This window comes from Montipora foliosa, chromosome 1 (assembly GCF_036669935.1).
Source record: "Montipora foliosa isolate CH-2021 chromosome 1, ASM3666993v2, whole genome shotgun sequence".
Lineage (NCBI taxonomy): Eukaryota > Metazoa > Cnidaria > Anthozoa > Scleractinia > Acroporidae > Montipora > Montipora foliosa.
The window spans coordinates 1,089,335-1,114,060 of NC_090869.1; the positions used below are offsets into that span (position 1 = coordinate 1,089,335).

Sequence of the window (24,726 nt, forward strand, 5' to 3'; positions counted from 1 at the left end):
TCCTTGTATTACTTGATAAGGTCGGATAGCTTATAACCACTAAGCCACCCTGACTCCCACGGTTTGTTTTACAGAGTAGATTCGATAAGCTTCAAGAGAGGGCAAAGTATGGTACTACTAGCGATATAGAGCAATATCTCTTCGCAAAGGAGGGCTTGAGGCAGTTCGAACTTAAGGAGTTAGAGGCTATTAAAATACGAACAAAAGCGCAGTTTGTCGAAGAAGGTGAAAAGAGTACTCGTTTCTTTTTTTCTCTTGAGAAATACCGTCGTTCAGCACAAAACATACGTTTTTTAACGAAGGATAACATCGATACCGTTACTGAAACTAGGGACTTGCTTGGGGAGACCTTTTTGTTTTATAAACAGCTTTACACGGCGCAGCCTTGTGACGAAAAGGTACAAAGAGAATTCCTAGATAGAGCATACCCCGAACTTGTAGAGAATGCGCGAGACTCTTGTGAAGGAGATATTACAACTGGGGAGTTAAAAAGGGCTGTTGATGCAATGCAGAAAGATAAGTCGCCTGGTCTTGATGGCATTACCACCAATTTTTATAAGCATTTTTGGCACCTGTAAAGTGATTAATTAGTTCACGTCTATAACCATGCGTTTCGGGTTGGCCGCCTTTCGGTGTCACAACGGCGAGGAGTAATTTCTTTATTATTCAAGAAGGGTGACCGTACTCAGCTGAAAAATTGAAGGCCCATCACTCTTCTTACGACCGATTATCAGACTCTATCTAAAGCGGTTGCGAATAGGCTACATGAGGTGTTGCCGCTCATCATTCACTCAGACCAAACTGCCTCCATTAGGGGGAGAAAAATCAATGACAATGCTCGATTATTACAGGATGTAATCTTCTTTAGCCCAGTGGGATTAACATGGCCCTCGCTTCCGCTCTTTGTCATCTTGCCGAGATAGCTCAGTTGGGAGAGCGTCATACTGAAGATCTGAAGGTCCCTGGTTCAAAGACGGAGGGCTCGAATGAGCTCTGATTAATCCCGGGTCTGAGCAATAATTTTTGCTCATTCCTCATCTTTCGGGATCTAAGTTTTTTAAAGTTTCCTTCAAAATTATCCCAAAGGAAATCGTCACAAGCGCAAATAACATGAGAACTCTCTATCAATCGCTTCCTCTTTTCCAACGCATTGGACGGACAGCCTGTTCTTTAGCCCAGTGTGATGAACATGCCCTCATTATATCTTCTTGTCATTTTGCCGAGATAGCTCAGTGTGGGAGACCGTCAGACTGAAGATCTGAAGGTCCCTGGTTCAAATACGGAGGGCTCGAATGAGCTCTGATTAATCCCGGGTCTCGGCAATAATTTTCCTCATTCCTCATCTATCGGTTCTGAAGTTTTTTCAAATTTTCCTACAAAAATATCCCAAAGTCAAATAGCTTAAGAAGTCTCTATTAATCGCTTCCTCTTTTTCCCACGCTTCGACGGACAGTCTCTTCTTTAGCAAAGTGTGATTAACATGGCCCTCATTTCCGCTCCTTGTTATCTTGCCGAGATAGCTCAGTTGGGATAGCGTCAGACTGAAGATCTGAAGGTCCCTGGTTCAAATACGGAGGGGTCGAATGAGCTCTGATTAATCCCGGGTCTTGGCAATAATTTTTCCTCATTCCTCATCTATCGGGTTCTGAAGTTTTTCAAATTTTCCTTTAAAAATATCCCAAAGGCAAATAGCTTGGAAAGTCTCTATCAATGGCTTCCTCTTTTCCAACGCATTCGACGGACAGCCTCTTCTTTAGCCTAGTGTGATTAACATGGCCGTCATTTCCGCTCCTTGTCATCTTCCCGAGATAGCTCAGTTGGGTGGGAGAGCGTCAGAATGAAGATCTGAAGGTCCCTGGTTCAAAGACGGAGGGCTCGAATGAGCTCTGATTAATCCCGGGTCTCGGCATTAATTTTTGCTAATTCCTCATCTTCAAGGTTTGGAAGTTTTTTAAAGTTTCCTTCAAAATTATCCAAAAGGAAATCGCCACAAGCGCAAATAGCCTGAGAACTCTCTATCAATCGCTTCCTCTTTTCCAACGCATTGGACGGACAGCCTCTTCTTTAGCCCAGTGTGATGAACATGCCCTCATTCCATCTTATTGTCATTTTGCCGAGATACCCTCAGTTGGGAGAGCGTCAGACTGAAGATCTGAAGGTCCCTGGTTCAAATACAGAGGGCTCGAATGAGCTCTCATTAATCCCGGGTCTCGGCAATAATTTTTTGCTCATTCCTCATCTATCGATCGAGTTCTTAAGTTTTTTAAAGTTTCCTTCAAATTATCCCAAACGAAATCGTCCACAAGCGCAAAATAGCCTAAGAACTCTCTATCAATCGCTTCCTCCTTTTCCAACGCATTGGACGGGCAGCCTCTTCTTTAGCCCAGTGTGATTAACATGGCCGTCATTTCCGCTCCTTGTCATCTTGCCGAGATAGCTCAGTTGGGAGAGCGTCAGACTGAAGATCTGAAGGTCCCTGGTTCAAAGACGGAGGGCTCGAATGAGCTCTGATTAATCCCGGGTCTCGGCAATAATTTTTGCTCATTCCTTATCTTTCGGGATCTAAGTTTTTTTAAACTTTCCTTCAAAATTATCCAAAGGAAATCGCCACAAGCGCAAATAGCCTGAGAACTCTCTATCAATCGCTTTTCCTCTTTTCCAACGCATTGGACGGACAGCATCTTCTTTAGCACAGTGTGATTAACATGGCCGTCATTTCCGCTCCTTGTCATCTTGCCGAGATAGCTCATCAGTTGGGAGAGCGTCAGACTGAAGATCTGAAGGTCCCTGTTTCAAAGACGGAGGGGTCGAATGAGCTCTGATTAATCCCGAACCTCGGCAATAATTTTTCGCTCATTCTTCATCTTTCAGGATCTAAGTTTTTTAAAGTTTCCTTCAAAATTATCCCAAAGGAAATCGCCACAAGCGCAAATAGCCTAAGAACTCTCTATCAATCCCTTCTCTTTTTTAACGCAATGGACGGACAGCCTCTTCTTTAGCCCAGTGTGATTAAGATGGCCGTCATTTCCGCTCCTTGTCATCTTGCCGAGATAGCTCAGTTGGGAGAGCGTCAGACTGAAGATCTGAAGGTCCCTGGTTCAAAGACGGAGGGCTCGAATGAGCTCTGATTAATCCCGGGTCTCGGCAATAGTTTTTGCTCATTCCTCATCTTTTGGGTTTTAAACTTTTTAAAATTTTCCTTCAAAATCATCCCAAAGAAAATGGCCACTTGCGCAAATAGCCTGAGAACTCTCTACCTGACTTGCGCAAACTTAGGAAAAAACCTTTTTATCTTGAGTCATTTGCAAACATTAAGACATCGAAACCTTTTAAAAACAAAATTCACCAATTTTTACTTCCGGTGCCTGGTGATGAGGATGATTATGTTGATGTCTCAACGTTAATCTCAAAAATTACTAGTCATCATTAATCACACCCTAGCTATCATTATTCATTACTTCCTTATGTTTCACGTCTTCTTGTAGGTTCTTGCTCTATCTATGTAAATGCTAGCTAATATCTGTGAATGTATGTGTATACCTATTTATTTAACTTTATTTTTATTATATTCAATTTATTTATTTCTTTACCTGATTTACTTTCTTTCTTTTTTTGAAGTCCCTGGTTCAAAGACGGAGGGCTCGAATGAGCTCTGATTAATCCCGGGTCTCGGCAATAATTTTTGCTCATTCCTCATCTTTTGGGTTTTAAACTTTTTAAAATTTTCCTTCAAAATCATCCCAAAGAAAATGGCCACTTGCGCAAATAGCCTGAGAACTCTCTATCAATCGCTTCCTCTTTTCCAACGCATTGGACGGACAGCCTCTTCTTTAGCACAGTGTGATTAACATGGCCGTCATTTCCGCTCCTTGTCATCTTGCCGAGATAGCTCAGTTGGGAGAGTGTCAGACTGAAGATCTGAGGGTCCCTGGTTCAAAGACGGAGGGCTCGAATGAGCTCTGATTAATCCCGGGTCTCAGCAATAATTTTTGCTCATTCCTCATCGATCGGGTTCTGAAGTTTTTCAAATTTTCCTTCAAAAATATCCCAAAGGCAAATAGCTTGTGAAGTCTCTTTCAATGGCTTCCTCTTTTCCAACACATTCGACGGACAGTTTCTTTTTTAGCCCAGTGTGATTAACATGGCTCTTATTTCCGCTCCTTCTCATCTTGCCGAGATGGCTCAGTTGGGAGAGCGTCAGACTGAAGATCTGAAGGTCCCTGGTTTAAAGACGGAGGGCTCGAATGAGCTCTGATTAATCCCGGGTCTCGGCAATAATTTTTGCTCATTCCTCATCTATCGGGTTCTGAAGTTTTTTAAAGTTTCCTTCAAATTTATCCCAAAGGAAATCGTCACAAGCGCAAATAGCCTAAGAACTCTCTTTTAATGGCTTCCTCTTTTCCAACACATTCGACGGACAGTTTCTTTTTTAGCCCAGTGTGATTAACATGGCTCTCATTTCCGCTCCTTCTCATCTTGCCGAGATGGCTCAGTTGGGAGAGCGTCAGGTTAAGAATCTAAAGGTCCCTGTTTCAAAGACAGAGGGGTCGAATGAGCTCTGATTAATCCCGAACCTCGGCAATAATTTTCGCTCATTCTTCATCTTTCACGATCTAAGTTTTTTCAAGTTTCTCTCAAAATTATCCAAAAGAAAATCGCCACAAGCGCAAATAGCCTGACAACTCTCTATCAATCGCTTCCTCTTTTCAAACGCATTGGTCGGACAGCCTCTTCTTTATCCAAGTGTGATTAACATGGCCTTCGTTTCCGCTTCTTGCCGAGATAGCTCAGTTGAGAGAGCGTCAGACTAAAGATCTGAAGGTCCCTGTTTCAAAGACGGAGGGGTCGAATGAGCTCTGATTAATCCCGAACCTCGGCAATAATTTTCACGCATTCTTCATCTTTTAGGATCTAAGTTTTTTAAAGTTTCTCTCAAAATTATCCAAAAGGAAATCGCCACAAGCGCAAATAGCCTGACAACTCTCTATCAATCGCTTCCTCTTTTCAAACGCATTGGTCGGACAGCCTCTTCTTTAGCCTAGTGTGATTAACATGGCCGTCATTTCCGCTCCTTGTCATCTTGCCGAGATAGCTCAGTTGGGAGAGCGTCAGACTGAAGATCTGAAGGTCCCTGGTTCAAAGACGGAGGGCTCGAATGAGCTCTGATTAATCCCGGGTCTCGGCAGTAATTTTTGCTCATTCCTCATCTTTCGGGATCTAAGTTTTTTAAACTTTCTTCAAAATTATCCAAAAGGAAATCGCCACAAGCGGAAAATAGCCTGAAAACTCTCTATCAATCGCTTCCTCTGTTCCAACGCATTGGACGGACAGCATCTTCTTTAGCACAGTGTGATTAACATGGCCGTCATTTCCGCTCCTTGTCATCTTGCCGAGATAGCTCAGTTGGAAAGAGCGTCAGACTGAAGATCTGAAAGGTCCCTGTTTCAAAGACGGAGGTGTCGAATGAGCTCTGATTAATCCCGAACCTCGGCAATAATTTTCGCTCATTCTTCATCTTTCAGGATCTAAAGTTTTTTAAAGTTTCCTTCAAAATTATCCCAAAGGAAAATCGCCACCAAGCGCAAATAGCCTAAGAACTCTCTATCAATCCCTTCCTCTTTTTTAACGCCAATGGACGGACAGCCTCTTCTTTAGCCCAGTGTGATTAAGAATGGCCGTCATTTCCGCTCCCTTGTCATCTTGCCGAGATAGCTCAGTTGGGAGAGCGTCAGACTGAAGATCTGAAGGTCCCTGGTTCAAAGACGGAGGGCTCGAATGAGCTCTGATTAATTCCGGGTCTCGGCAATAATTTTTTGCTCATTCCTCATCTTTTGGGTTTTTAAACTTTTTAAAATTTTCCCTTCAAAATCATCCCAAAGAAAATGGCCACTTGCGCAAATAGCCTGAGAACTCTCTATCAATCGCTTCCTCTTTTCCAACGCATTGGACGGACAGCCTCTTCTTTAGCACAGTGTGATTAACATGGCCGTCATTTCCGCTCCTTGTCATCTTAACGAGATAGCTCAGTTGGGAGAGCGTCAGACTGAAGATCTGAAGGTCCCTGTGTTCAAAGACGGAGGGGGTCGAATGAGCTCTGATTAATCCCGAACCTCGGCAATAATTTTCGCTCATTCTTCATCTTTCAGGAGGATCTAAGTTTTTAAAGTTTCCTTCAAAATTATCCCAAAGGAAATCGCCACAAGCGCAAATAGCCTAAGAACTCTCTATCAATCCCTTCCTCTTTTTTAACGCAATGGACGGACAGCCTCTTCTTTAGGCCAGTGTGATTAAGATGGCCGTCATTTCCGCTCCTTGTCATCTTGCCGAGATAGCTCAGTTTGGGAGAGCGTCAGACTGAAGATCTGAAGGTCCGTGGTTCAAAGACGGAGGGCTCGAATGAGCTCTGATTAATCCCGGGTCTCGGCAATAATTTTTGCTCATTCCTCATCTTTTGGGTTTTAAACTTTTTAAAATTTTCCTTCAAAATCATTCCAAAGAAAATGGCCACTTGCGCAAATAGCCTGAGAACTCTCTATCAATCGCTTCTTCTTTTCCAACGCATTGGACGGACAGCCTCTTCTTTAGCACAGTGTGATTAATATGGCCGTCATTTCCGCTCCTTGTCATCTTGCCGAGATAGCTCAGTTGGGAGAGTGTCAGACTGAAGATCTGGGGGTCCCTGGTTCAAAGACGGAGGGCTCGAATGAGCTCTGATTAATCCCGGGTCTCGGCAATAATTTTTGCTCATTCCTCATCGATCGGGTTCTGAAGTTTTTCAAATTTTCCTTCAAAAATATCCCAAAGGCAAATAGCTTGTGAAGTCTCTTTCAATGGCTTCCTCTTTTCCAACACATTCGACGGACAGTTTCTTTTTTAGCCCAGTGTGATTAACATGGCTCTTATTTCCGCTCCTTCTCATCTTGCCGAGATAGCTCAGTTGGGAGAGCGTCAGACTGAAGATCTGAAGGTCCCTGGTTCAAAGACGGAGGGCTCGAATGAGCTCTGATTAATCCCGGGTCTCGGCAATAATTTTTGCTAATTCCTCATCTTTCGGGATCTAATTTTTTAAACTTTCCTCAAAATTATCCAAAAGGAAATCGCCACAAGCGGAAATAGCCTGAAACTCTCTATCAATCGCTTCCTCCTTTCCACGCATTGGACGGACAGCCTCTTCTTTAGCACAGTGTGATTAACATGGCCGTCATTTCCGCTCCTTGTCATCTTGCTGAGATAGCTCAGTTGGGAGAGCGTCAGACTGAAAGATCGGAAGGTCCCTGGTTCAAATACGGAGGGCTCGAAATGAGCTCTGATTAATCCCGGGTCTCGGCACTAATTTTTGCTAATTCCTCATCTTCAAGGTTTCTGAAGTTTTTTCAAGTTTCCTTCAAAATTATCCCAAAGGAAATCGTCACAAGCGCAAATAGCCTGAGAACTCTCTATCAATCCCTTCCTCTTTTCCAACGCATTGGCTCAGTTGGGAGAGCGTCAGACTGAGAGATCTGAAGGTCCCTGGTTCAAAGACGGGGGGCTCGAATGAGCTCTGATTAATCCCGGGTCTCGGCGAATAATTTTTCCTCATTCCTCATCTTTTGGGTTTTAAACTTTTTAAAATTTTCCTTCAAAATCATCCCTAAGAAAATGGCCCTTTTGCGCAAATAGCCTGAGAACTCTCTATCAATCGCTTCCTCTTTTCCAACGCATTGGACGGACAGCCTCTTCTTTAGCCCAGTGTGATTAACATGGCCGTCATTTCCCGCTCCTTCTTGTCTTGCCGAGATAGCTCAGTTTGGAAGAGCGTCAGACTGAAGATCTGAGGTCCCTAGTTCAAATACGGAGGGCTCGAATGAGCTCTGATTAATCCCAGGTCTCGGCAATAAATTTTTCCTCATTCCTCATCTTTCGGGATCTAATTTTTTTAATTTTTCCTTCAAAATTATCCAAAAGGAAATCGCCACAAGCAGAATAGCCTGAGAACTCTCTATCAATCGCTTCCTCTTTTCCAACCCATTGGACGGACAGCCTCTTCTTTAGCACAGTGTGATTAACATGGCCGTCATTTCCGCTCCTTGTCCATCTTGCCGAGATAGCTCAGTTGGGAGAGCGTCAGACTGAAGATCTGAAGGTCCCTGGTTCAAAGACGGAGGGCTCGAATGAGCTCTGATTAATCCCGGGTCTCGGCAATAATTTTTTGCTCATTCCTCATCTTCAAGGTTCTGAAGTTTTTTAAAGTTTCCTTCAAAATTATCCCAAAGGAAATCGCCACAAGCGCAAATAGCCTGAGAACTCTCTATCAATCGCTTCCTCTTTTCCAACGCATGGACGGACAGCCTCTTCTTTAGCCCAGTGGATTAACATGGCCGTCATTTCCGCTCCTTGTCATCTTGCCGAGATACCTCAGTTGGGAGAGCGTCAGACTGAAGATCTGAAGTTTCCCTGGTTCAAAGACGGAGGGCTCGAATGAGCTCTGATTAATCCCGGGTCTCGGCAATAATTTTTACTCATTCTTCATCTTTTGGGTTTTAAACTTTTTAATATTTTCCTTCAAAATCATCCCAAAGAAAATGGCCACTTGCGCAAATAGCCTGAGAACTCTCTATCAATCGCTTCCTCTTTTGCAACGCATTCGACGGACAGCCTCTTCTTTAGCCCAGTGTGATTAACATGGCTCTCATTTCCGCTCTTTCTCATCTTGCCGAGATGGGTCAGTTGGGAGAGCGTCAGGCTAAGAATCTAAAGGTCCCTGTTTTAAAGACGGAGGGGTCGAATGAGCTCTGATTAATCCCGAACCTCGGCAATAATTTTCGCTCATTCTTCATCTTTCACGATCTAAGTTTTTTAAAGTTTCTGTCAAAATTATCCAAAAGAAAATCGCCACAAGCGCAAATAGCCTGACAACTCTCTATCAATCGCTTCCTCTTTTCAAACGCATTGGTCGGACAGCCTCGTCTTTATCCAAGTGTGATTAACATGGCCTTCGTTTCCGCTTCTCCGAGATTAGCTCAGTGGGAGAGCGTCAGACTAAAGATCTCAAGGTCCCTGTTTCAAAGACTGAGGGGTCGAATGAGCTCTGATTAATCCCGAACCTCGGCAATAATTTTCACGCATTCTTCATCTTTTAGGATCTAGTTTGTTAAAGTTTCTCTCAAAATTATCCAAAAGGAAATCGCCACAAGCGCAAATAGCCTGACACTCTCTATCAATCGCTTCCTCTTTTCAAACGCATTGGTTCGGACAGCCTCTTCTTTAGCCTAGTGTGATTAACATGGCCGTCATTCCGCTCCTGTGTCATCTGCCGAATAGCTCAGTTGGGAGAGCGTCAGACTGAAGATCTGAAGGTCCCTGGTTCAAAGACGGAGGGGCTCGAATGAGCTCTGATTAATCCCGGGTCGGCACTAATTTTGCTCATCTCCTCATCTTCAATTTTCTGAAGTTTTTTAAAGTTTCCTTCAAATTATCCCAAGGAAAATCGCCACAGCGCAAATAGCCTGAAACTCTCTATCAATCGCTTCTCTTTTCCAAGCGATTTGAACGGACAGCCTCTTCTTTAGCCCAGTGTGATTAACATGGCCGTCATTTCCACTCTTGTCATCTTGCCGAGATAGCTCAGTTGGGAGAGCGTCAGACTGAAGATCTGAAGGTCCCTGGTTCAAGACGGAGGGCTCGAATGAGCTCTGATTAATCCCGGGTCTCGGCAATAATTTTTTGCTCATTCCTCACTTTTGGGTTTTAAACTTTTTACACATTTTCCTTCAAATCATCCCTAAGAAAAATGGCCAATTGCGCAAATAGCCTGAGAACTCTCTATCAATCGCTTCCTCTTTTCCAACGCATTGGACGGACAGCCTCTTCTTTAGCCCAGTGTGATTAACATGGCCGTCATTTCCCGCTCCTTGTCATCTTGCCGAGATAGCTCAGTTGGGAGAGCGTCAGACTGAAGATCTGAAGGTCCCTGGTTCAAATACGGAGGGCTCGAATGAGCTCTGATTAATCCCGGGTCTCGGCACTAATTTTTGCTAATTCCTCATCTTCAAGGTTCTGAAGTTTTTTAAAGTTTCCTTCAAATTATCCCAAAGGAAATCGCCACAAGCGCAAATAGCCTGAGAACTCTCTATCAATCGCTCCCTCTTTTCCAACGCATTGGACGGACAGCCTCTTCTTTAGCCCAGTGTGATTAACATGGCCGTCATTTCCACTCCTTGTCATCTTGCCGAGATAGCTCAGTTGGGAGAGCGTCAGACTGAAGATCTGAAGGTCCCTGGTTCAAAGACGGAGGGCTCGAATGAGCTGTGATTAATCCCGGGTCTCGGCAATAATTTTTGCTCATTCCTTATCTTTCGGGATCTAAGTTTTTTTAAACTTTCCTTTCAAAACTATCCAAAAGGAAATCGCCACAAGCAGAAATAGCCTGAGAACTCTCTATCAATCGCTTCCTCTTTTTCCACCCATTGGACGGACAGCCTCTTCTTTAGCACAGTGTGATTAACATGGCCGTCATTTCCACTCCTTGTCATCTTGCCGAGATAGCTCAGTTGGGAGAGCGTCAGACTGAAGATCTGAAGGTCCCTGGTTCAAAGACGGAGGGCTCGAATGAGCTGTGATTAATCCCGGGTCTCGGCAATAATTTTTGCTCATTCCTTATCTTTCGGGATCTAAGTTTTTTAAAAACTTCCTTCAAAATTATCCAAAAGGAAATCGCCACAAGCAGAAATAGCCTGAGAACTCTCTATCAATCGCTTCCTCTTTTCCAACCCATTGGACGGCAGCCTCTTCTTTAGCACAGTGTGATTAACATGGCCGTCATTTCCGCTCCTTGTCATCTTGCCGAGATAGCTCAGTTGGGAGAGCGTCAGACTGAAGATCTGAAGGTCCCTGGTTCAAAATACGGAGGGCTCGAATGAGCTCTGATTAATCCCGGGTCTCGGCACTAATTTTTGCTAATTCCTCATCTTCAAGGTTCTGAAGTTTTTTAAAGTTTCCTTCAAAATTATCCCAAAGGAAATCGCCACAAGCGCAAATAGCCTGAGAACTCTCTATCAATCCCTTCCTCTTTTCCAACGCATTGGATGGACAGCCTCTTCTTTAGCCCAGTGTGATTAACATGGCCGTCATTTTGCCGAGATACCTCAGTTGGGAGAGCGTCAGACTAAAGATCTGAAGGTCCCTGGTTCAAAGACGGAGGGCTCGAATGAGCTCTGATTAATCCCGGGTCTCGGCAATAATTTTTCCTCATTCCTCATCTTTTGGGTTTTAAACTTTTTAAAATTTTCCTTCAAAATCATCCCAAAGAAAATGGCCACTTGCGCAAATAGCCTGAGAACTCTCTATCAATCGCTTCCTCTTTTCCAACAGATTGGATGGACAGCCTCTTCTTTAGCCCAGTGTGATTAACATGGCCGTCATTTTGCCGAGATACCTCAGTTGGGAGAGCGTCAGACTAAAGATCTGAAGGTCCCTGGTTCAAAGACGGAGGGCTCGAATGAGCTCTGATTAATCCCGGGTCTCGGCAATAATTTTTCCTTATTCCTCATCTATCGGGTTCTGAAGTTTTTCAAAGTTTCCTTCAAAATTATCCCAAAGGAAATCGCCACAAGCGCAAATAGCCTGAGAACTCTCTATCAATCGCTTCCTCTTTTCCAACGCATTGGACGGACAGCCTCTTCTTTAGCCCAGTGTGATTAACATGGCCGTCATTTCCACTCCTTGTCATCTTGCCGAGATACCTCAGCACTAATTTTTGCTAATTCCTCATCTTCAAGGTTCTGAAGTTTTTTAAAGTTTCCTTCAAAATTATCCCAAAGGAAATCGCCACAAGCGCAAATAGCCTGAGAACTCTCTATCAATCGCTTCCTCTTTTCCAACGCATTGGACGGACAGCCTCTTCTTTAGCCTAGTGTGATTAACATGGCCGTCATTTCCACTCGTTGTCATCTGCCGAGATACCTCAGTTGGGAGAGCGTCAGACTGAAGATCTGAAGGTCCCTGGTTCAAAGACGGAGGGCTCGAATGAGCTCTGATTAATCCCGGGTCTCGGCAATAATTTTTGCTCATTCCTCATCTTTTGGGTTTTAAACTTTTTAAAATTTTCCTTCAAAATCATACCTAAGAAAATGGCCAATTGCGCAAATAGCCTGAGAACTCTCTATCAATCGCTTCCTCTTTTCCAACGCATTGGACGGACAGCCTCTTCTTTAGCCCAGTGTGATTAACATGGCCGTCATTTCCGCTCCTTTTCATCTTGTCGAGATAGCTCAGTTGGGAGAGCGTCAGACTGAAGATCTGAAGGTCCCTGGTTCAAATACGGAGGGCTCGAATGAGCTCTGATTAATCCCGGGTCTCGGCAATAATTTTTGCTCATTCCTTATCTTTCGGGATCTAAGTTTTTTAAACTTTCCTTCAAAATTATCCAAAAGGAAATCGCCACAAGCAGAAATAGCCTGAGAACTCTCTATCAATCGCTTCCTCTTTTCCAACCCATTGGACGGACAGCCTGTTCTTTAGCACAGTGTGATTAACATGGCCGTCATTTTCCCGAGATACCTCAGTTGGGAGAGCGTCAGACTGAAGATCTGAAGGTCCCTGTTTCAAAGACGGAGGGGTCTAATGAGCTCTGATTAATCCCGAACCTCGGCAATAATTCTCGCTCATTCTTCATTTTTAGGATTTAAGTTTTTTTAAAGTTTCTCTCAAAATATCCAAAAGGAAATCGCCACAAGCGCAAATAGCCTGACAACTCTCTATCAATCGCTTCCTCTTTTCAAACGCATTGGTCGGACAGCCTCTTCTTTATTCCCAGTGTGATTAAAATGGCCCTCATTTCCGCTCCTTGTCATCTTGCCGAGATAGCTCAGTTGGGAGAGTGTCAGACTGAAGATCTGAAGGTCCCTGGTTCAAATACGGAGGGTTCGAATGAGCTCTGATTAATCCCGGGTTTCGGCAATAATTTTTCCTCATTCCTACCTATCGGGTTCTGAAGTTTTTTAAATTTTCCTTTAAAATATCCCAAAGGCAAATAGCTTGGGAAGTCTGTATGAATGGCTTCCTCTTTTCCAACGCATTCGACGGACAGCCTCTTCTTTAGCCTAGTGTGATTAACATGGCCGTCATTTCCGCTCCTTGTCATCTTGCCGAGATAGCTCAGTTTGGAGAGCGTCAGACTGAAGATCTGAAGGTCCCTGGTTCAAAATACAGAGGGCTCGAATGAGCTCTGATTAATCCCGGGTCTCGGCAATAATTTTTGCTCATTCCTCATCGATCGGGTCTGAAGTTTTTTCAAATTTTCCTTCAAAAATACTCCCAAATGCAATAGCTTGTGAAGTTTTCTTTTAATGGCTTCCTCTTTTCCAACGCATTCGACGGACCAGCCTCTTCTTTTAGCCTAGTGTGATTAACTTGGCCGTCATTTCCGCTCCTTGTATCTTGCCGAGATAGCTCAGTTGGGAGAGCGTCAGACTGAAGATCTGAAGGTCCCTGGTTCAAATACGGAGGGCTCGAATGAGCTCTGATTAATCCCGGTCTCGGCACTAATTTTTGCTAATTCCTCATCTTCAAGGTTCTGAAGTTTTTAAAGTTTCCTTCAAAATTATCCCAAAGGAAATCGCCACAAGCGCAAATAGCCTGAGAACTCTCTATCAATCGCATCCTCTTTTCCAACGCATTGGACGGACAGCCTCTTCTATAGCCCAGTGTCATTAACATGGGCGTCATTTCCGCTCCTTGTCATCTTGCCGAGATAGCTCAGTTGGGAGAGCGTCAGACTGAAGATCTGAAGGTCCCTGTTCAAAATACAGAGGGCTCGAATGGTGCAGAGTCGGAAGAGAAAGATTGCACAAGTGACTTTTAAATCCTACAAGACAATTGGCCAGATATTTCCAAAGCTGAAAGACGAAATGGGCAAAGAAGAAATTTGAGATCTCATGTATGACATTCCTTGCGCAGTTTGTAGCAAGAATTACGTCGGAGAAACGCAAAGAAAATTTACAACTTGAAAAGGCGAGCATCTAAAGGCCGTCGCACGGCTACAAAAAGAAAAATCAGCACTTGCGGACCACGTTATAAAAACAAACCATGACATCGCTTGGAATGAGGCCACTATTCTTAGAACTAACAATAACTGGCGACAAAGGAAAATTCTTGAGGCTTGGGAAATAAACTGTGCTAAAGACGCCCTCAACCGAGACGATGGAGCACTACTCCCCAAGGAGTACTTGCATTTGACTATTGCAGAAAAGAAAAAATGACACTAACTTTAGAATTTTTAATTAGCGCTTTGGTTTATATCTTAGCTTTCGATCGTGTAAATTTTATCTTTCACTTTCCCTGATGAAGGTTGTTGAATACAAACGAAACGTCGGAAAACGTTTTTTATTGTACATAATTTATATTTCAAAAACCACAGTAACATATATTTATATTTTTTTTATTTCTTAATGGATCCACCTGGTGACAAACCCAGTTTTAATAGCTTATGACTGTATGTATGTTACCTTTAGGAAGGCGCATGCGTACACTTTGTAATCTGCGACTCCAGTGCTTACCATATGACAGATAAAATGACTTTTCTCTTGAATATATAAGCCATCTTATTCTTACGCTAAATTGACAACGGCGGTTTGGAGCTGTGGGTAGCCGTGGGATTTGTCACATATGGTTTAGGGGCCGACATATCTCTCCCTCAATGCCGTACCGGGAGGCAAGGTCGGTAGCAGAAAGCAGCGAAGGGCCAACTGCGTCCAAAAGCGATCGCACGGGCCGAAATCCCGGGATGACTCGTTTGGTACGACGCTCCAGCGCCGGTGTCTGGAGGTACTGCGTTTTTCTTTCTTGTTCAAACATTCCGTCAGCGCATGCACAAATGTTCTGGCTCTTCGATACCTAGCCTACCAAAAAAAATTAACATGCTGGGGTTTTTTTGTTTATTATTATTTTTTTTTTTTTTGCACCAGCAATTGACATTTCAGTTGATTTTCAAGGCATAAACGAAACGTAAGAACCGTGCGTGTCTGGTCTTGTCTCAGACAGAGGCGAGAGATGATTTCACGCAGACTGGGACGCCCAAAATGCTTTGTTGTAAACATGGCGGTTCACGAGTGAAGTTGTCTCTCTGGCCTTTCTGTGGACGAATTCCAGGACCTACTGACACAATCTGGGCAAGTTTTGAAAGCTAAAACCTTCAATCGATGCGTTATTTTGCTGGTAGGACTGGGTGGCCCAACACTTATGAAAAAAACTATGAAATGAGAAACGGGAGTCTTCCCTTGTCATGGAATGGCAGAATTACCCAGAATTCTTTTTGGGCATGAGCGAGGCAACTTAAGAAGCACGAGACTGGCCCTCATCGAATGGCTAAAGCGCGGCCAGAGGAAATGATTTCTAGCCAGATACTCAGGAGTAGGCCTGGTGTGTGCTGTTAACGTAGATTTTGGATTTCTGAACAAGTTTTTATCATAGAAAATTCGCGACAAAGTTGCGCTTTCATTTCGCTTTAATTCTCGTGTCAAAGAAACGGTATAATAATGTAAATAAGAGAATAACGATATTTATATTTGCAGATTACCTGTCCTCTTACTACGAAAGTCAAGCTCGATATCTCTATGCAATAAGCACATTCAAAATTTCCTCGTATTGCTTGATAAAAGGGTGTGTTGTTGTTTTGTTTTGTCTTATATGGAAAAAATACGTTTTCTCTCCCGTCCCCTTCTTATGCCTGATCTTCGCGGAAATTACATTCTGTTCCTCAATAAACCTGGAACAACCAGTTATGGTCTTAGTTCTCTTTCTTCTTACGTATCATCTAAGTTGCGGAATGCGCTACCAGATTTTATCCGTACCTATGAGTTTACTGGTTTTAAAAGAGAATCCAGGGCCGCATTTTGTATAACGGCTTTTCTTTTTAATGAATATATCTTTAAATATTATGTATTTAGTAGGTATCTGTATATGCTATGTATTTTAGCTGTAAATGTAATGTCTCGAAGATATTAGCTCCTGTAGTTATTGGGAAAAAGCTTATGACTGTATGTATGTTACCTTTAGGAGGGCGCATGCGTACACTTTGTAATCTGCGACTCCAGTGCTTACCGTATGACAGATAAAATGACTTTTCTCTTGAATATATAAGCCATCTTATTCTTACGCTATATTGACAAGGGCGGTTTGGAGCTGTGAGTAGGAGTTGGATCTGTCTCATATGGTTTAGGGGCCGACATTTCTCTCCTTCGATGCCGTACTGGGAGGAAGGTCAGTTTCACAGCGTTTTGTGTTTTCCCGTGTTATGTGTTCCCCCGAACAGTGAGCACTGGCGCTGTGGGTTTCCCGGTATCTGAAAGCGGCGAAGGGCCAACTGCGTCCAAAAGCGATCGCGCGGGCCAAAATCCCGGAATGAGTCGTTTGTGGCGCGACGTCCGGAGGTACTATGTTTTTCTCTCTTGTTCAAACATTTGCTGGTAGGACTGGGTGGCTCGTCACTTATTATACAAAATCTATGAACTGAGTATCGGTGGTCTTCCCTTGCCATGGAATGGGAGAATTACCCGGAATTCTTTTTGGGCATTAACGAGACAACTTGAGAAGCACGAGACTTGGCCTCATCAAATGCCTGAAGCGCGGCCGTAGGAAAAGGCGAGAAGACGATTTCTAGCCAGATAGAAAGGAGTAGCCCTGCTGTTAATGTAGATTTTCGATTTCTGAACAAGTTTTTTTTACAGAAAATTCGCGACAAATTAGTGTTTTTTTTCGCTGTTATCCTCATAGCAAAAAACTGGTCTTTCGTGTTTTCTTGTCAAAGGATGGTATAATGTGAAGAAAATTCCGCGGGATTCATCTTCCGAATTTTGTGGTGTGATGGCTGTCATGCCAGTCAGTCGGTACTCTGAACACACTATCATAACGTTTTGTTTTAAGTTTAACTAGAAGCAAATATTGAAAGTAGTATCGCTATTTTCGAAACATACATGCGATATTGGTACGTAAAAGATTAAAGTTAAACCTGAATTTACTGGAAATTTAAACCGTAGTTTATTAATTGATCAAAATGGGTTTCTAATTTTTGACATAGACTGTTGTTTTTCCTTAGCTTAAGTTTCATTGATTGTTAAGCCTTTTTTGACCGGCAAACTCAACCTTCGAGTTGGTATAAACAGCACAGGCAGCCCCAGTTCTAGGAACGTTTATCTGACCTTTGTAATTTCACGTTGTAAAAATTTGAGTGTTACGATCAGTTACCCAATGGCGTAAATTGTAAGGTTTGTATGGGAATTTACGAACTTGTTTTATAGTCGAAAATAAAGAACGTAAATCGAACCAAGAGATTCATAATCTCTTGATCGAACAAAAATGCCTTACCTTGTGGGAGGCACGGTGGCCTCATGGTTAGAGTGCTCGACTCCGGATCGAGTGGTCCAGGTTCGGGTCCTGGCCGGGGACATTGCGTTGTGTTCTTGGGCAAGACACTTTACTCTCATGGTGCCTCTCTCCACCCAGGTGTATAAATGGGTACCGGCGAAATGCTGGGGGTAACCCTGCGATGGACTAGCATCCCATCCAAGGGGGAGTAGAAATACTCCTAGTCGCCTCACGCTATGGAAATCGGAGATAAGCGCCAGCCTGATGGGTCTTCTGGCTCGTAAGCGGAGACTTTTGTTTTCTTTGTGCTTAACGGCTTGAACATTTGCTTCAATATCTGTTTGATTTTAGTTGAAGGATGTTGAACGATGATGATTGCTGCGGTGAGCAAACCGTTTCAACACGTCATCAACATTTGATTCAAAAAGTTCCACGAGAGGCCCGATATTCATTCCCAGGTTGTTACTACGTACCTTTTACCATGAATACGGACACATGGATACGTCATTGAGAGATCGATTAATGCGCATGCGCATACCCAACAATGTTGACAGAGGCGGGCAAACGGCCTCGACTTCATTCGACGTTCGCGATAACAAAAGAATTGTTACTGCGCCAAGTTATCAGTCACATGCGCTCCTCAACGACATTTTTACATATTTCGAAACTAAAATTTAGGTGCACGTCAATCACATGTTTCCATGACAATAGTCCTGTTCTCTTGGCGGCAGTTGAATTCGTCATAGGAACATCTGATTGACGTCCACCTAAATTTTACCCAGTTTCGAAATATGAAAAAATGTCGTTTAGGGGCGCGTGTGACTGATAACCGCTATAAATATTTGTTGAAGCAAAGTTTAAACGCTCTTAAACTCATTCAACTAATATAAGAACCTAGAATTTTCGAGGTCAGGCTGAACAGGTTCTTATATTTTAGGCGGTAGTTTTTCTCAATTCAGGCTGATTAGGTTATTCATAGGTTCTTATTTTTCAGAGGTTGTCCTAGTGTAACCATTGGCAGAAATATATTGTACTACCAAATACGAAATGTCTCAGCACTTGTATTTTCAACAACAAGAATGCTTGCCTTGTTTGCTAAACAATAACATACACAATAACGTTTTGTCAGAGGTTTCTCACAGAATGAAAAAATCCAGAATTTTGACCATCAAAATTGGAGTGGTTTTTTTTTTGTATAAGAACCAATTTTTCATTGTTAGGCTAAACATGCTCTTATATTTTTGGATATTCAAATGCCAAATTTCAGCCTTTAGGTTCTTAAATCACTAGGTTCTTATATACGGGTTTTTTCGGTATATAGAGTGAGAAAAAGGGCGACCCTAAAACCCTCTTGAATCGCGCTGAAATGGCCAAAGTACGCCACAAAACTGTAACACTGATAAGGTAGCGAGAAGACAAGGCAAGGCATTTTTGTTCTATTCATGTTCTAAACGCGTTTGTAAATTCCCATACAAACCCTTAACAAGATTTACGCCATTGCGTAACTGATCATGACGTTCAAGAATGCATTACGAGACATCACAAAAATCATATGAACGTTACTAGAGCTTGGGCTACCTGTGCAGTAATATCTGCGATTAAATACCAGGGTTTTTGGGAAAAAGAGAACATGGTTAGTTTGAACTGGGGAAGAGGAGAACAATGTCAAAATATTTTAGGGGACAAGGGAACCCAAAACAATGGGCCATTTCCGAGTTGCTGTTTGTCTCGGTTTCGAAGTGATTCTTGGTGCTCAACTATTGTAAGGGAAATAAGTTTGATTTGCATAACAATTCGCAACTCATTTCCATTTGAATGGTTGTGCACCAGGACTCGCTTTGAAATTGAGGCATGCAGCAACTCGGAAATGGGCTATATTTAAAACAATTTTAGAGATCAAAAAGCTGTCGGGAACAAGTTTGAAAGTAATTTGGGGAACAAAGGAACACAAGCAAATATTTAAAGGGAACAAGGACCCCCCTGGGAGCGCCTCATTACAGTAAATTTCTGCTTTTGAATGACTTGGCCCCGGAGCCTGTTTCTCCGGCAACAATCCGGAAACTTTTCGAACCCGAAAAGTACTTTGTGAAACTAATATCTGTTTATTGTGAAAACTGTATATCTAAACGTGTTTGCAAGACTAGAGAAAAAGCAAGAATTGCACCAACCTTTCATGACATGAAACCGTAAACGATTTCCTTTTGCAAATACGGAGCGTTTTATGACACCCGAAATATTCGCCCGATAAGTTTCGGGATTTCAAAGAATCGCTCGAATCCTAGCCTTTCCCGAATCGCCCAGGTCCCGTTTCTCGAAGGTCCCAAAAAGCCATTTACGAAACTGCCATCCGCTTAATTAATTGTTTTGATAGGCTGGTCTTCTAACATGTCTTCAAACTAACAAAAAAGCAAATTGATTGTGGAGTACGACGACTTAAAAGACGTCTTCGTTCTCAAGATACAGAGGGAATTGTGGTACTCGAAAAACTAAGGCACGGAAGGTTGGGGGACTTTCGGAATCTATGTGACCCGGGTTAAACTCCCAGACTTGGTGCCCCATGTGTGTTGAGTTTGTTGGTGCTCTACTCTGCTCCGAAAGGTTTTTCTCTGTGTACTCCAACCTCGATCCCAGGGTCTCCATTGTCGTTGATTGTCTCTCTCCTCATCGACAAAGAGACCCTGGGAACGAGGTTGCGGGTACTCCAGTTTTCCCCTGACCTCAAAAACCAACCTGCGGTTTGATTTGATTCTGTATGCGCGGTGTCCCTTGTTAGTGCCCCCAGCGGTAAATATACTTGACGCTAAAAGTGTGATTGAAATAAACTGCGCTCTTCCACGAACAAAAAGTTTTAAGGTTTATTATGCACAAATCAGGGCAACGTTGGTTAATTCCCACCGCAGTTGGGCCAAATTCACGGTGTTCAAAACATTCTTGTTACAAACATACTTGGAGCAAACAATTTCCTAAAAGTTAAAATTTTCGTTATCACTGATTTCAGGGGGGCGGGGGGGGGGGGGCACACATGGCAACAGCTTCAGAACACCGTTTTCAAGAAGAAAGTAAAGAAAAAAGTGTCATGTTTTAGTATACAAAACATTATCACCTCAACTTATGTAATTACGTACCGTTAATACTATTTGCCTTAAGGATAATATATTACACAATAATATATTGCCTCTATCATCAATCATATTTACATATGAGGCTTTACGGCTATAATTAAATAAACAGACCTAGAGTACGCCATTCTTAGTTCTATTTCTACTCTATACGTACTAGTATATTGTAATCTAGATCGACCGACGCTGAGAAAATATCGTGTGAATAAAAGACCGGGAGGAGACATTTTTTGAAAGACTGCATGCTGTTTCAACCGAGCTCGAGTGCCGTTAACAAAAACCACTCACAAGATGCGCGCAAACAACAAAGTCAGCCAAACAGACCGCGCAAAGCAGACACAGCACGGGAAAACTTGTGCTTTTCTCAGTGGCGGAGAACAACTGAGGGGTTTCGCTAATCAATTAAAAACCGCCCTATCAAGGTTAGGATTTTATAGTAAAACGCGCATGCGCATTTGTGCAAACGATTTAGAGGCAAACAGTCTTCGCGGGAGCTAACGTCTAAATCTCTAGTGTTTCCAAGACAAAGACAAGCATTCCGTGTTGTCATGTGTTGACTTGGCGCCTTGATGGGTTGGGCATGCTCTAACTACGAAAATCAGCTAAAGCTGTAGCCCCGAGTTTTTTTCCTCCAGGCTTAAACGAGCGGGCCTCAAGCACATGATGAAAGTTCGTTCTGCCAAATTTGGTTAGATATTGAAGAGGCAAGTTAGGATTGGCCATCGATTTATCTTTTGTCCTTGAACCCTCTTTCCTATTAACTTTGGACCGTGCTTTACTTGCAACTTTGGGCGGAGGGCCCGTTTGTTGTCCAAAGATTTGAATGAAGGTGGTTTTGTTTGGGATGCATGTCCCCGTTTGACAGGGTTTCTGGAGGCTTTCTGAAGTATTCGGAGCATTCGAGCTGTATACTTCGCATTTACTGACGTTACCTTGAAACAGTTGCCTTTTTGGTGATGATTTGTGGGATTGCACGTTGCTACCCAAACGAAGACTTCCTCGAGAAATTAATTTTCGAGCGACGTTGTCATCACTGTCACTGGTTGAGAATAACTCAGTTTGTTTTGCATCTTTCTTTTCCACTTTTTTCGCGTCAAACCTTCTCTCTATATTTCTTTTATCTTTAACGGGACGTTCTGTCCACTGAAATTTCGGTAGTCGAATCCTTTCTCTTTGATTCCTTCTTATCAATTCCGCACCCTTTGATCGATTTCCTGCCGAGTTTACAACAGGTTTCTGTTGTATTTGGTGTGACAAGTTAGGTTTTCCTGGCACGGTTGGAAGTACAGACGCCTTTGTCAGAGCAGGCGCTGTTCGAACGAGATCATTTCGACTTTTTTCATCACTGATTCTCATTTCTTTCTCTTTATCCTTGGAAATAATTGTCTCCCTCTGTTCGAGTTTCCCTGAAACATGCTTGCCGTTAAAAGCGGTTGTAATTATCGGTAGACCTTGATTGTCCAGTTTGGTGCCATTGCTCAAATCTGTCTTGTGATCGCCATTTGCTGCTCTTTTTCCAGTGAGGCAAATCTTCTGTAGATCACTTTAAGAAACATGAGTGAAAAACGGTTAGAATAAACTCGACCATAGAATAGTAGAGACCTTTCGATGGAATCAACAGAGATTTGACTGTTAAGAGTCCATAAACGACAGCGAGTCGCAAGAAACTAATACTTAGAATTCAAGACAACACAAGGCACTGCATAGACGCAACACTGGAAAGAATATTAAATTCTCTACAAACGAACCGTAAACATAAGCTAAGGTTATTTGCGATAGACCAAGTGACGAGTAGACAAACATTGTAATACAATTTAAACAGAAAAGTTAACGAGAGAACGCCTTGGGGAAACACTTAAGGAAAAACTTGACCTTTTTCTTGAATTAATGATACTTGGACACTCAACAAAATCTTCACTCAAGATCGTTTAACTCAACGATGAAATGGAAAGAAAATAAGTGCCAAGAAAATCTACGGCAGCAGATATAACTAATATGGCAAGCTACGTAACCATATTAAAATGCGACAGTTCTGACTCCTACATCTGCACAAGGACAAGTTACATGAAGAAATAATGAAAAGTATTGTACCTTCTCAAGGCGGCCACTTTGAAGTAATCAGACATGGCCTCGATGAACTTTACTCGATCAAACGTATTGCTGAAGAAAACAAGAAAAAACGACATTCAGTTAGCAAATGAATTAGTCTGCATGAAACGAGAAGCGACATGGAAATGAGGGATTTGTGGTCGCCTTTGAACTGTCAGAAAAACGGTGCTTTAAAGGGGCTCGCGGAGTGAAAAAGGTATGAATATTCATACCACAGTCACTTTCCTCCGCTGAGCATCTTTCTCGGCTTTAAATACAACGACGAAAAAATCGTTAGTTTTTAGTTACATACCATTATACCGACCGACTATGACCAGAGAGAAAAATGGGAAGGATTGATCTCTCCCATTGCGCCAAAGCAATGTTTAGTGTTCTTTAAGCAGTACGTAAACTCTTTATGGTTTACATTCTCGCCTTGAGGGCCCTTATAACAGACGCTGCAAATACGAGAACCCGATAGGTTCAAACATCATTGTGTATTCGCTGTTGGTATCACCCTAAACCGTAACGCTGCTTTCTGATTGGCTAAGCGACAGACCAGCTTGTACCCCATACACCGTATACTATTTGGCGATCGCTTTTTTAATTTTTCTTTTAAAAAATTAAATAAATTCCTACCGAGATATGTGGTTGCTGTCGGAAAGATCAGTTAGGAATATAATGATTACATGATCAAGTCATCACCGGTGAAAATATGCGTCGTAGAAAAATTTCTTAATTAAGATAAGGAAATCGTTAAAAAGCGATTAAGGAATGATAACTTAAAGATAGTTCGCAATTAACCAGTGGCAAGCAACTTCATAATATCAGAAAGATTTTTCCATGCAATCGATTATATATAAACATCCACTCTAGAGCCATTGGTCGAATGATTTGATAGACCTTCTTAACAGCCATTGTAGCTACAAGTCCTCTTGCAACAAAATAGAATGGTCAATCATTAGTTTTCTAACAAAAAAAGCTCCTGTAAACCTGGGACATATAGGGAAGCATTTACGTGCTTGCTAGAAAAAAACAGCCAATATTTTGCCTCGCGTTAGCATGTCCGTCCTCAGAATTGTACAAACCAAATTGGCTCGAATCTTTGAATAAGCTCGCCAAGAAAAGACATTTTTGTTTGTGAAATTCCCGTGATGGACAGTGCTTTTTTCTGGTTGAATAACAGCAAGTAAGATCGTCCAGAAAAGTTTAGGATATAGAAATTGGAAATGGAAACAACATAAATTTGAGCTGGTGCAACTTGTATTGCGTTTTCTCTTTATCAATCGACCACCCTTGGGCACATGTCTAACCACAGAATCGAATAAAAAAACCGATAGGTTTAATAGGTTTTTCTTAAAAGAGGAATTTATATTTTTTTAATAACAATATAAAACACCCATTGAGAATAATAAACGAGAAAAGTAAATATGATCAAGATAAGATGATATATCTGTTGTCGGCTTTGTAAATATTCTTTGGGCTATCGGATTTTTTTAGTAGCCACTGACATTGCATCAGGCTTGGACACAATTCCAAGGGTATTGATGTGTTGAGAAAACCCTCCTCAGTCCTTCGATCAAACTTCAGGTCCACTTCAATCGAGGCACATGTAACATAAAACCGGCTTGTTCGACAACAACTGCAGCATTAATTAAAAGCGTTTCATCTTAATTTCAATGTGTTGTTGCAGCTATAAAAAGGTATATAACCCGATTTGTGTGTTGACTATTTCGTGGGAATTTTCTTCGAACAATTTGCTGTTTATGGTTGCCTTTGAACAAACTATGAAAGTTCGTCAACCAATTAAAATGCTCTGTCGATAAACTCACCTTGAGGTACCAATCTTGGGCAATAAATAAGGGTCTGGTACATCAAATCCCAACACCGGTGTCCATTCGGCCTCTTTCTCCAAACAAGCACTACTATGATTTTCTCGATACTGTTCAATGTAGCGACCCATTGTCTCATAATGTCGAAAAACAAATCCACATTCGTTTATCGCCAATTTCCCTTCCTTCTTCGCGTTGCCAAACGACGGCGGCGTTTTCGCTGGCTTTGCTCTCGAGATTGGTTTTTTATTTGAAGGTGTCCAACCACAAAGCAAATCTTTTCCCCAGGCTTTGCTACAAACACACAAACAGTTCTCACTACAAGCGTACAGCAAGCGAGTTTCAGT

At 42.4% G+C, this 24,726-nt stretch overlaps 1 protein-coding gene and 27 non-coding genes across 28 annotated transcripts in view; 27 read left to right on the top strand and 1 right to left on the bottom strand.

Moving 5' to 3' along the window:
- Positions 1 to 1,218: 1,218 nt before the first annotated feature.
- Positions 1,219 to 1,322, top strand: Trnaf-gaa (transfer RNA phenylalanine (anticodon GAA)). The gene has a single exon. It is a non-coding gene; the product is annotated as a tRNA-Phe (tRNA).
- Positions 1,323 to 1,510: 188 nt separating this feature from the next.
- On the top strand, positions 1,511 to 1,613 carry Trnaf-gaa (transfer RNA phenylalanine (anticodon GAA)). The gene has a single exon. It is a non-coding gene; the product is annotated as a tRNA-Phe (tRNA).
- A 499-nt stretch (positions 1,614 to 2,112) lies between these two features.
- On the top strand, positions 2,113 to 2,216 carry Trnaf-gaa (transfer RNA phenylalanine (anticodon GAA)). Its single transcript has one exon. It is a non-coding gene; the product is annotated as a tRNA-Phe (tRNA).
- A 211-nt stretch (positions 2,217 to 2,427) lies between these two features.
- Positions 2,428 to 2,530, top strand: Trnaf-gaa (transfer RNA phenylalanine (anticodon GAA)). Its single transcript has one exon. It is a non-coding gene; the product is annotated as a tRNA-Phe (tRNA).
- A 514-nt stretch (positions 2,531 to 3,044) lies between these two features.
- Positions 3,045 to 3,147, top strand: Trnaf-gaa (transfer RNA phenylalanine (anticodon GAA)). Its single transcript has one exon. It is a non-coding gene; the product is annotated as a tRNA-Phe (tRNA).
- Positions 3,148 to 3,879: 732 nt separating this feature from the next.
- Trnaf-gaa (transfer RNA phenylalanine (anticodon GAA)) lies at positions 3,880 to 3,982 on the top strand. The gene has a single exon. It is a non-coding gene; the product is annotated as a tRNA-Phe (tRNA).
- A 189-nt stretch (positions 3,983 to 4,171) lies between these two features.
- Positions 4,172 to 4,274, top strand: Trnaf-gaa (transfer RNA phenylalanine (anticodon GAA)). The gene has a single exon. It is a non-coding gene; the product is annotated as a tRNA-Phe (tRNA).
- An 808-nt stretch (positions 4,275 to 5,082) lies between these two features.
- Trnaf-gaa (transfer RNA phenylalanine (anticodon GAA)) lies at positions 5,083 to 5,185 on the top strand. Its single transcript has one exon. It is a non-coding gene; the product is annotated as a tRNA-Phe (tRNA).
- Positions 5,186 to 5,702: 517 nt separating this feature from the next.
- Positions 5,703 to 5,805, top strand: Trnaf-gaa (transfer RNA phenylalanine (anticodon GAA)). Its single transcript has one exon. It is a non-coding gene; the product is annotated as a tRNA-Phe (tRNA).
- Positions 5,806 to 6,322: 517 nt separating this feature from the next.
- On the top strand, positions 6,323 to 6,426 carry Trnaf-gaa (transfer RNA phenylalanine (anticodon GAA)). The gene has a single exon. It is a non-coding gene; the product is annotated as a tRNA-Phe (tRNA).
- Positions 6,427 to 6,630: 204 nt separating this feature from the next.
- Trnaf-gaa (transfer RNA phenylalanine (anticodon GAA)) lies at positions 6,631 to 6,733 on the top strand. The gene has a single exon. It is a non-coding gene; the product is annotated as a tRNA-Phe (tRNA).
- A 189-nt stretch (positions 6,734 to 6,922) lies between these two features.
- Positions 6,923 to 7,025, top strand: Trnaf-gaa (transfer RNA phenylalanine (anticodon GAA)). The gene has a single exon. It is a non-coding gene; the product is annotated as a tRNA-Phe (tRNA).
- Positions 7,026 to 7,770: 745 nt separating this feature from the next.
- On the top strand, positions 7,771 to 7,873 carry Trnaf-gaa (transfer RNA phenylalanine (anticodon GAA)). Its single transcript has one exon. It is a non-coding gene; the product is annotated as a tRNA-Phe (tRNA).
- A 204-nt stretch (positions 7,874 to 8,077) lies between these two features.
- On the top strand, positions 8,078 to 8,180 carry Trnaf-gaa (transfer RNA phenylalanine (anticodon GAA)). Its single transcript has one exon. It is a non-coding gene; the product is annotated as a tRNA-Phe (tRNA).
- Positions 8,181 to 8,383: 203 nt separating this feature from the next.
- On the top strand, positions 8,384 to 8,487 carry Trnaf-gaa (transfer RNA phenylalanine (anticodon GAA)). Its single transcript has one exon. It is a non-coding gene; the product is annotated as a tRNA-Phe (tRNA).
- A 1,105-nt stretch (positions 8,488 to 9,592) lies between these two features.
- Positions 9,593 to 9,694, top strand: Trnaf-gaa (transfer RNA phenylalanine (anticodon GAA)). Its single transcript has one exon. It is a non-coding gene; the product is annotated as a tRNA-Phe (tRNA).
- Positions 9,695 to 9,900: 206 nt separating this feature from the next.
- On the top strand, positions 9,901 to 10,003 carry Trnaf-gaa (transfer RNA phenylalanine (anticodon GAA)). Its single transcript has one exon. It is a non-coding gene; the product is annotated as a tRNA-Phe (tRNA).
- Positions 10,004 to 10,206: 203 nt separating this feature from the next.
- Positions 10,207 to 10,309, top strand: Trnaf-gaa (transfer RNA phenylalanine (anticodon GAA)). The gene has a single exon. It is a non-coding gene; the product is annotated as a tRNA-Phe (tRNA).
- Positions 10,310 to 10,514: 205 nt separating this feature from the next.
- On the top strand, positions 10,515 to 10,617 carry Trnaf-gaa (transfer RNA phenylalanine (anticodon GAA)). Its single transcript has one exon. It is a non-coding gene; the product is annotated as a tRNA-Phe (tRNA).
- A 203-nt stretch (positions 10,618 to 10,820) lies between these two features.
- On the top strand, positions 10,821 to 10,924 carry Trnaf-gaa (transfer RNA phenylalanine (anticodon GAA)). The gene has a single exon. It is a non-coding gene; the product is annotated as a tRNA-Phe (tRNA).
- Positions 10,925 to 11,112: 188 nt separating this feature from the next.
- On the top strand, positions 11,113 to 11,215 carry Trnaf-aaa (transfer RNA phenylalanine (anticodon AAA)). Its single transcript has one exon. It is a non-coding gene; the product is annotated as a tRNA-Phe (tRNA).
- Positions 11,216 to 11,403: 188 nt separating this feature from the next.
- Positions 11,404 to 11,506, top strand: Trnaf-aaa (transfer RNA phenylalanine (anticodon AAA)). Its single transcript has one exon. It is a non-coding gene; the product is annotated as a tRNA-Phe (tRNA).
- A 424-nt stretch (positions 11,507 to 11,930) lies between these two features.
- On the top strand, positions 11,931 to 12,033 carry Trnaf-gaa (transfer RNA phenylalanine (anticodon GAA)). Its single transcript has one exon. It is a non-coding gene; the product is annotated as a tRNA-Phe (tRNA).
- A 204-nt stretch (positions 12,034 to 12,237) lies between these two features.
- Positions 12,238 to 12,340, top strand: Trnaf-gaa (transfer RNA phenylalanine (anticodon GAA)). Its single transcript has one exon. It is a non-coding gene; the product is annotated as a tRNA-Phe (tRNA).
- A 493-nt stretch (positions 12,341 to 12,833) lies between these two features.
- On the top strand, positions 12,834 to 12,936 carry Trnaf-gaa (transfer RNA phenylalanine (anticodon GAA)). The gene has a single exon. It is a non-coding gene; the product is annotated as a tRNA-Phe (tRNA).
- Positions 12,937 to 13,123: 187 nt separating this feature from the next.
- Positions 13,124 to 13,227, top strand: Trnaf-gaa (transfer RNA phenylalanine (anticodon GAA)). The gene has a single exon. It is a non-coding gene; the product is annotated as a tRNA-Phe (tRNA).
- Positions 13,228 to 13,418: 191 nt separating this feature from the next.
- Positions 13,419 to 13,520, top strand: Trnaf-gaa (transfer RNA phenylalanine (anticodon GAA)). Its single transcript has one exon. It is a non-coding gene; the product is annotated as a tRNA-Phe (tRNA).
- A 6,661-nt stretch (positions 13,521 to 20,181) lies between these two features.
- Positions 20,182 to 24,726, bottom strand: part of LOC137973917 (uncharacterized) — a 4,627-nt gene continuing 82 nt past the window's right edge. The window contains exons 1-3 of the mRNA XM_068820816.1: positions 24,380 to 24,726; positions 22,551 to 22,619; positions 20,182 to 22,002 (exon numbers count right to left, since the gene is read on the bottom strand). The exon at positions 24,380 to 24,726 is cut by the window's right edge and continues 82 nt beyond it. Of these exons, the coding sequence (XP_068676917.1) occupies positions 21,045 to 22,002; positions 22,551 to 22,619; positions 24,380 to 24,726 (1,374 nt within the window). The 3' untranslated portion in view covers positions 20,182 to 21,044. The remainder of the gene's footprint in view (positions 22,003 to 22,550; positions 22,620 to 24,379) is intronic.